Source organism: Simochromis diagramma, unplaced genomic scaffold, assembly GCF_900408965.1.
Source record: "Simochromis diagramma unplaced genomic scaffold, fSimDia1.1 OVJJ01000387.1, whole genome shotgun sequence".
NCBI classification, from domain to species: Eukaryota; Metazoa; Chordata; class Actinopteri; order Cichliformes; family Cichlidae; genus Simochromis; species Simochromis diagramma.
Genome location: NW_024387152.1, coordinates 3,017,088 through 3,026,772, shown reverse-complemented (window position 1 = coordinate 3,026,772; position 9,685 = coordinate 3,017,088). Strand labels below are relative to the sequence as shown.

General features: G+C 41.3%; 1 protein-coding gene and 2 non-coding genes across 4 annotated transcripts in view; 2 read left to right on the top strand and 1 right to left on the bottom strand.

Annotated features, from left to right (window-relative positions):
* The first annotated feature begins 695 nt into the window (after nucleotides 1-695).
* Nucleotides 696-767, top strand: trnac-gca. The gene has a single exon. It is a non-coding gene; the product is annotated as a tRNA-Cys (tRNA).
* A 3,442-nt stretch (nucleotides 768-4,209) lies between these two features.
* Nucleotides 4,210-9,685, top strand: part of adcy6b (adenylate cyclase 6b) — a 31,970-nt gene continuing 26,494 nt past the window's right edge. The window contains exons 1-3 of one of the 2 annotated variants that reach the window (XM_040047484.1): nucleotides 4,210-4,475; nucleotides 6,520-6,717; nucleotides 6,818-7,724. In XM_040047484.1, the coding sequence (XP_039903418.1) occupies nucleotides 6,819-7,724 (906 nt within the window). In that variant the 5' untranslated portion in view covers nucleotides 4,210-4,475; nucleotides 6,520-6,717; nucleotide 6,818. Of the gene's footprint in view, nucleotides 4,476-6,519; nucleotides 6,718-6,817; nucleotides 7,725-7,863; nucleotides 8,458-9,685 lie in introns of those variants that run through there. The other variant, XM_040047487.1, reaches the window with a different exon arrangement.
* On the bottom strand, nucleotides 9,186-9,257 carry trnac-gca. The gene has a single exon. It is a non-coding gene; the product is annotated as a tRNA-Cys (tRNA).

Genomic DNA, 9,685 nt, shown 5'->3' with positions numbered 1-9,685 from the left:
GTATACAGCACACAGCCAATGTCAAAGACACGGGAGAAAGTCACACACACACATACACAGAGAGGCCCCTGAAGTGGACTGAAAGATTCATTTTGTTCGTTTAATTTCAGATTGTTTTTATTTTAAAAAGATAAGGGGTGTGTGAGACAGTCCGTGACCGTTGGCACCCTCTGCTGGGCAAACTGTAATGAAATCCAAATCTCATATTTGGTCACTTATGTCAAGACTATTAAAAAATCTTAATATTTTGGTAGGAAAATAGGAAATAGGTCCAGTGATTTATTAAGACAGTTTAAACATACATGTGTGTATTGATTCATTGTGTGTTTTTCTATCCAGGTATGCCTTTACTGCACTGGCAGTGCGTTAGGGATCATTAACATGCTGAAAAATGAAGCTGTTCCCAATCAGACAGTTTGGATAGTATTGTGTGGTGGATCAAAATCTGATGGTGCTTTTCTGTGTTTATAATTTCTTCAATTTTGAGAAGATCCTGAACAGTACTGCCTGAATTGCAGTCATGGCTTTCAAAGAATGACACAAGCTCCACTGTGTTTTATACATTTTGACCTCCTCCATATCTATTGCTGGCCTTTTCAATCAAAAAATTCTCCTATTTCCCTTCCTTAAAAATTGCTTCATAACAGCAACCCATCCACTGGTTAGATTTCAGTGAACAGATGCAGTTTCTCTGAGGGGGTATAGCTCAGTGGTAGAGCATTTGACTGCAGATCAAGAGGTCTCTGGTTCAATTCCAGATGCCCCCTATAGAAACTCAAATGATCAGGTAACATTTTTGAAGGACCCTCTAACATTAAAAAAAAAACTATAACCCAAGAGCATTTCCTAGCTGAAGAGGCAGATTCATATTTTCATGGTTTTCAGATAGTGTTTATCTGCTGTAAATAGTTCAGCTTCCATAGAAAAGGCAACATTTTTTCAGTAACTGTTCAATTTTGGTGTAAAATGTTGCCTCAGTTTCCTGTTCTTAGTTGACAGGTGAGGCCTCTGGTGGGGTCCCCTGCTGCTGTAGTCCATCTGCTTCAAGGTTTGACCTGTTGTCCATTCAGAGATGCTCTTCATATGTTGGTGGTTACTTAACTGTGTGTTTTTTAAAGTTATTTTTGCCTTCCTGTCAGCTTGAAGCAGTCTGGTCATTTTCCCCTGACCTCTAGCATCAACAAGGCATTTTCACCCAGAGAACCGGCACTAACTGGATATTTTAAAAACTCTCTGTAAACACTTGAGATGGCTATGCATGGCACATTTATTACTGGCAATTTCAGTAAAACATTCATCACATCACAAGACCTGTAGCCACTGATTTCCAGTTCAGTTCTTGTGTCATCTGCACATTTAAGCCTTTTATTCCGGTTTCCCTTCCTTAACCTCCTAGGACCTGGCGTCCACATATGTGGACATCACATTTTGGGTTATTTAGACTAAAATACTCAATTTTGCTCTACATGGGCCTGATATCCACTTACGAGGACATTATACTGATACTGTTCTATCAAAATTTTAAACGAATATCCTCATATGTGTCTCTTATTTTTCTTAAAAACAAAAATAAGGTTAAAAAAAATCTGGTAATTCTTTGTTTTTACATTCATCGGGCCCCAATATGCCGAAATATCAAAGAGAAATTAAAAATGCATGTCGTGGAAGAGTTTGGGTCTTAGGAGGTTAATAATGGCTTCAGTGAGCAGCTGCATGATGAGGTATACTACCGACTACTAATGTCTAATATTTGTATAACCTTCCAAACAAGTGTTATGGGATTCGGACCTGGCACAAATTCTACCTAGTAAGTAATTAATAAATAGAAATAAATACATTTAATTAATTAATTAATTAATTAAAAAGAGCAAGAAAAACAAAAATGTTCCCAGACTTCCTCTACACGCGTCCACACTTGCATAAAATAAAGGTGTTATCAGCTAAGGTATAAAAACAGTAAGACTTGATGCATGTGTGAGGTGTTGATGCAATAACATCAAGTTAGAAAGCTTCCCTCAGATAGTTAGTAGTGACTGGATGCAGACCTTAATGATCTTGAGGAGGCATATGAAAGCTGTATATCTGCCACATGATTTGATGCTAGACCATTTAAGGCTAAACACAAACAGTAACACTTTATACTGAATTCTGTAATGCACAGGGAGCCACTGCAAGGCTGTCAGCACTGGAACAATGTGATCTTTTCTTTTCTTTTTTTGCCCCAGTCAGAAATCTAGCTAAAGGGTTTTGGTCTAACTGTAAATAAGTAAGACTGACTGAATAACTCCATATATATGCTAAACTAAAGATGGAAGGCCACACAATATAACCTCATTCTTGCCTTGTTTAGCTGTGGGAAAATATGAAACATTGACATATTTGAAGCCAGGATACAGGGATTGTGCCCTTGTATAGAGGAGTGATTTCCAAGATTCCCTGGTATATGTTTGTAAATCATCTGAGTTGGAATGAAAAAGACATGTCATATTCAGAGGGAGCATGTACAAAGAAAACAGAACAGGCCACAAAATAGAGTCTCTGGGAACTCCAGATGTCATAGAAGAGTATTTTCCAATGTAGACTGAAAAAGCCCCTTATTTAATATAAGACTGAAACCTGTTTCGAGCCAAACCCTTGACTCCTACACAATGTTCCAAATGCTAAATGAGTAAATCATGATTGACTGAGTAAAAGGTAGCACTCGGGCCCAGCGGAGCTAAGATGGAACAATCACCAGTACAGAAATCACCAGACATTCAGTAGAGTATCATTTATTACTTTTAAAAGAGAAGACTCAGCATTGTGAAAGTCCCTGGAACCTGACGGGAAGGTCTCATAAATTTTGTTCTTGTCTAGAAAAGACAAAAGTTGATCTAAAACAACTTTTTTTTAAAAATAGAAGTTTAGCTATAAATTACAGTTTTTTGAACAGCTGTGTGGTAAACTGCCGTTTCAGTGACTGCTCAGATATTGTGAAGAATTTTGCATTAGGAAAACCCCTACTATACACAGTGTCCAAGAAAAAGGAGAAAAAAAAACACACATCTGGTCTCAAAACAGCACAAAACTTCAAACTGGAACTTTGAGCATTAAAAGAAGCTAATGAAAACTGGCAGCACAGTTTTGGACAGATGAAATCAAAATATATTTATTGGACTCAGATGGCGTCCAGCATGGTTGGAGTGGACCTGGCTAGGATTACAACAGCTGGAGGTAGATCTATACAAGCGTTAACCATGCTGGACAGATGACATTTGTACATTTTTCTGTGAACGCAGGTTTAATGCATTTTGAAAGGCAACAATGCATAAAAGATCAAAGATGATTTCTAGTCTCAAGACACTTGAAAAAACATAAATTTCCCATGCAAAGCAATCATGAAATTGCATTTAAATAAGAAGTGAAGGCTGTCACCAGTCTCCTAAATTAGAGACATAAATCCAGTTGGACGCCTCGGGAGTATTTTAAAGTTAAGCAAAGACCAAAACAAACAAAAAAAGAAGCAATTTTCCATTTTCTATTCTGTTTCTTCTGCACCCACACTTGTGTTGCCCTGGCTAATATAAAGCCATTTTAGTAATATTTAGGCTCACATTAGTAAAATATGGTGCTGTAACATAGATTTATGCAGCAGTCCTTCCATGTAAAAGCAGAGTAAACTAACTTACAACTGTGTGCATTAATGCAGTCATACTGCGTGCTTACTGAAGCCCAATATTTAATATTCCTTGTCCCTGTCAGCAAATTGAGCACTTGTTGAGCTCCTAGTTCACACAGTTTGCACTGAGTGATTTTTGGTGGTCTGTGCAGCCATTAAGTCCGAGTCAGTTGTTTCTTAATAAATGGTTTTGATGTACTTTATATAAGACCAACTGTGATGATTGTAAGAACTGAATGAAAAACAGTTTAGAGGTCAACATGATCGCTTCGGGAGACTTTTGGAAGTTTTTAGTGGATAAATCATCGCCACTAGGTGGTGTTTTGACAATATTTGCATGCAATGCTTAACAACAGCTTCTTTGTTCTCTCCTAGCTTGCTATTAATCTGCACGCTGTGTTACAACAAGGGTGAAGTAAACGAGGAGGAAGGAACAAATGGACATAATGACGGGCAGGAGAGCGGATCACACTCGAGCAGGTGGAGACGCACGCACGTCACCTCTAGGGGGACTCCTGCGATCATGAATGGGATGGGAATGTGGGACTGGAACTGTCAGTGTGTGTGTGACTGTGTGTGTGTGAGGGAGAGAGAGAGAGAAAGAGAGAGATAGAGAGAGGGAGAGAGGAGCGCTGTGAATGTAGGGTCGTAGCTTTGGCTGGGAAGAGAGAAGGCTGTCCTGCCAATTTCGCAGTTTTCCCTTGCTTTCCACAAGGACAGACCCGCATCCGAAGTGTGTCACGGCGGCTGCGTAAAGACCGAAGACAGGGCTAAGCTCCACTGCAGTGTTACGGTTACTCCTACTGGATGTCCACTGGTAAGTACACTGCACTGTCTTAAGCTTTGTATTGGGCAACGATGTGAATTTGCTACAGCTCGGCGACACTGAAAAGCAGTCAAAGGATAGAGCCGTGGAAAAGACTGGGAGCAGTTGACTTGCACTGGAGTGTGTTTTGCTGTGATGACTGCGGCGGCGTTGAGCCGCCTGAACTATTCAGCGGGACTGTACACCACTGTACACAGGCGCAGACATCACTTTATTTATGTAATGTGACATTTAACGCGAAGAGGCGAATCAGCCGAGTGACACTTGGCGATTCTGCCCAGAGCGTTTCACCAGCGTCCTCTTGCCCAGTGACCTGTTTGGAGTCCAAACATAATGACGTACGCGTTTATGTTGGGGGAACAGGCCCGGTGTGTAGCCCTTTTACAGCCCTTATCACTGTACAGTAGTCCTGTGAGCTGGATAGCACATTCATCCGATATCAGAGGATCAGCTGCCAAGGCAGAAGTTGCCCAACGGAATGTTTTACTCACGACAAGTTAGTAGAGGCGCTGATGTGTGGCAACCTGCACTTTCTTCTGCAACCCACACACTCCCGGCTGACTCCAGACTATCCGGGTCCAACGCCGTCTCCATGAGATTTGTGGTTAAAGCGGCTACATTTGAACACTGGGAGCAGTGCCTCAGTGGCTACTTAGAGCGTCCTGTTATGTAATGCGCTTCGGCCGACTGCCCCTTAATCAGACACAGCCTGGGCCTACACGTGTAATTGCCAAACATGTTTTCGGACATCAGAATCATGTTAGCGCCGGTGACCGCAGGACTGTTGCTGCTCCGTGTCAATGTGCACAATAATACAGATATTTGCTCGTACGCATCGTCCTAATTTTTAAACGCACACAGGACGGCTGACTCCAATGTACACATGTGCAATGTACAGATTCGCTTCGTGGTTTATGGCAGATGTATGCCTGCACAGATTGCATTACATAAGAGCCGCATGTCGCAGTCTGACCTGTCGTAAATGTATAAGGATGAGTCGAGGACTAAGGTTGTTTCTGCAGGAAAAAAATGAAGGTGAAGGGACACATGCTTGCAGTGTGCCAGAGTGGGTCATACGCCAAAAAAAAATGCACCCAACGTGAAACAGCAAGCTAATTACTTTACCAGTTTGTAAATGTTGTGATCAGCTATTAATCTATTATTAAGTAGGAAGGAATTTAATTAAATAATAGTTACTGAAGAGATGGTTTCCCAGCTTGCACCAGTGTGGGTTATATTTAACATGTAGTTAAATAGTTATCCTTTTAGTTTTCAGCTTGGCAGCTTTCATGTTAGAGGCTGCTGTTGATTATAAACATGTGTGCACTTCATGCTTGCTCTTCCCACCATTAGTCTTAGCTCTGTCAGCCTGGGAGATTTGCTTATTGAGTTTAGAGGTTAGCGCTGTCCTTGACATGTACTGCTACAACCCAGCTATAGTGAGTCATCAAAGCTAATGGGGGAAGCATGGACAATTTAATCTGGACTGGAGAGCTCTTGATCTCCGATGGTGCCCACTCAGTAGGCCTTTGTTGTCAAATAGAGCACACCCATGCCTGCCCACTCAAGATGTTAGGGGCAGATTTCGGTGGCAAAGCATGGCAGAGTGCTAGCCACCAAGAAGTGGTGTTTGGTACCAGTTGTGGAAGCCGGCAATCAGTGTAGAGCTGGTTGGAACGGGACTGCATTCTTTGTCATGGTTTCAGGATAAAACTTATGAACGGCACCTGCTGCACGAGGCAGGAATTAGAGGAGGTTCTGCTTTTACAGTTCAGCATTTTGCAGGCAGAACAAAAACATTTGAAAGTGTGGTCCCAGGCTGGCTGAGGCATGGAAAGAAAAGAAGTGGAATGGGCAAACCATACAAAGACGTGCACATTCAGTGGCATAAATAGGCCCTATAACACCAAACATATGTGTAATATGAAAAATGAATACTATTAATGTTAATGCAATCAGGTGATATTCCCTCATGCTTTGTTTGCTTAACAATATCACATGTTTTTTGTGTTTGTTTTTTCATTTCCTTTTACAGGAGAACAGGTGGTTTTTAAAGGCACTCGGTGGTGTATAGTGTTGACACACTGACTGTTTCTACAAAAGAAAGCAACTCAAATGCAGACGCCCCTCTGATGCTTTTGGCCAATTTGAGCTCATGGTGTGTGCTCGCTGGGGTAAACTAGTGGCCTGGCCAAAGAGCGCAGTGTTGCTAAACACAATTAAGCCAACACAGGTGAGACGATTCTCAGATCTCTATGTTAAAAGAGATTAAAAGCTTCAAGATCAGTACTGTTTTATGTGAAACATTACCATTTGTATGTTGTGTTTTGTAGGATGTCATGGGCCAGAGACCTCTTTCCAGGCAGAGTGGACCAGCGAAAGACAGCATGGGGAGAGCGCAATGGCAAAAAAAGGAAGGACAGCTCGTCACTATGCAACCCACGTTACATGAGCTGCCTGAGGGACCCGGAGGACTTGGAAACCCCTAATGCTGCCCCTCAAAATTACCACTGTGGGGCAGGCACCAGTGGGAACAATTTTGGCCTGCGCTGTGGCTGGCAGGAAGACCACTATGGGAAACGGATGGTTGGTGGTGGAGATCTGGGTCTAAAGGCTGTGAATCTGGGCTTCGAAGACGGTGAGCTGAAGGGTAGGAAAGAGGAGGAATTAGGACAGTTCTCTGAGGGTAGCTGCAAGACAATGACTGCCGCAGACTGTTGTATGCAGGTCGTGCGGGTTTTTCAATCCAAGAAATTTCAGTCCACCAAGCTGGAACGTCTTTATCAGCGGTACTTCTTCAGGCTCAACCAGAGCTCTCTGACCATGCTAATGGGAGTTCTGGTGGTGGTGTGCGTTGTTATGCTTACCTTCCACTGTTTCCAACCGGAGTCAAGCCTCAGACCTGGCTACATCTCAGTACTGTCTGTGGCCATGGCTCTTTTCCTGGCGATGATGGTGGTGTGCAATCGCAACGGCTTCCACCAAGATTACATGTGGATTGTGAGCTACCTTGTGATCGGGGTACTGATTGTAGTGCAAGTATATGGGATCGTCAGCGTGTCCCCCCACAGTGCATCAGAGGGCATCTGGTGGACAATGTTCTTCATCTACATTATCTATACCTTGTTGCCAGTCAGAATGAGAGCTGCTGTGCTTAGTGGAGCTGTGCTGTCCATCGTACACATAGTCACCTGGTATCTCAGCAAAGACAATAAGGATAAGTTCGGTTTTTTTAAACAGGTAAGTGATGACAATAATTTTAAAATAGATGGAGATATGCATTTACATTTAATCATTTGTGAGCAGTTGATGTGGTTATTCTTCCTTTATATTTAATTTGATGTTATTTCAACATCCATAGAGCAATTGTTCAGCTGAATATTTATTTCAAAACATTCAGTTTGAGTTACTTTCAAACATCATTTATGTTTTATATTGTATTATTTTTTTCAGTTTTTTTACTTTGCTTCCACGTGTGACCGGTGTGTTTTTGCGTTGTGTCTGACAAAGAAAGGTAAAAGAAAGAAAGACCTCCAAGTAAATAACTTGCTCGCTCCAGCTCCTACAACCAAACACAAACAGTGGGGGAGAGGGTTAGCTCAACCCATCACAACTTCCAAGCTAGCCAGAATTATATATTCATGCTAGCATTAACGGCGCCTAAAACACATTTGTGGCACACACATACTACACATTTATAGCATCTAACAAAAACAGGCACAATGATGACAATAATTGAACTAAAGACACACAATCAGAAACATCAGGGTGGCTAAATATACATTATATGTGTGTTGTACAGGGTCTGGAAAGAAATGACACCAACCTCTCCCACAGGGTAATTGTAGAAAAGGGGAGAGGCCAAAGGGGTACACTGTATTTATAGGGTTGCACCAAAGAAGAAGAAGGACAATGAGGAGGGGCTCCAACTGATAAAGAACATAACTACAGGCTTGAAGGTCCTAAAAGTCAGGTATAAACTGGAAAATAAAATTTGTGGTCTAGAACACATTTTGTGTAATTATAACAACATGTAATGTATGGCCGGGTTACACACGGAGTCAGACATGCTAGTAATTTTTAAAAGTGGTCTTGAGCAATAGTTCTCCAGGATTTCTGAAAGTCTTTGAAAGTTTTATCTTTGGATCGTGGCTGCTTTTTCTCTCACTTACAGTTCAGTCCTTGTACTTGACCACTTTCAGAGGAATGCTTGTTAAGCCACTTAACACTGACCTATGAATCAGTAAAGCATAAAAAGGCCCCTAACTCAAAGGGTGAACCAGTGCTATGTCTAAAAACAATGGCTGGCTTAACAAAAAAACCATTTAAAGGCATTATGTTATTGCTATCCTGTCACAAAAACACATAAAATGATTTCATATTTCTTTAATGGAATCTATGAAAAATGTCAAAGATAGCACAGATTATGTTTGCACCGACAAGGTGATTCCCAAAGAGCTATTAGCCAAAAACTTGTCATATCTTGAAATTGTGTTCAGTGTGGTCATAAAAATTGTGAGAAAACTAGAGAATTTCCTGCAGACGAACAATCTCTGTAGGTCAGGAATATGACATTTAAAAAAAAAAAAAAAGCTTGAAGACCTGAGAGACGCACCTGTCCCTTCAGTTAGGATGTCTTGAGCAATAGCTCGCCAGGATTCCCCCCAATATTTTTTTGTTTTCACCCTCTTGAGCTATTACAGGGGGTATCCGGATTTGAACCGGAGACCTCTTGATCTGCAGTCAAATGCTCTGCCACTGAGCTATACCCCCTACACAAGAGCAGTACCTGGCTCCAAACCGTTAACAGATGATCCCTCAACTGTTTGCCATCACAAATGATCTCAATGGAAGGGTGGCTGCCAACAAGCTATTCTTAATGAAAAGGCAGAAACAAGGAAATGTCTAGTATGACACTAGCAGCCTAGGAGAGAATTTAAATGTGTATCTTTGTTCAAAATTCCCCTAAAAATTCACCCTAAAACTAAATTTATCCCTTAACAAAGAAATTTGTCCGAAGCTTTTTTGTTAGGCTTACTCCTATTGGATATCCAATGGTAGTAATGACGCATTTTGCAGAACTCCAAGTTTTTTGGTTTGGTTCAACATCACAATTAAATCTTTTTATAAATACATACATAAACAGGAATACGGTTACATGGACCAATTTCTTTTTTACAGGAAGCCACTGGGGATTTGTT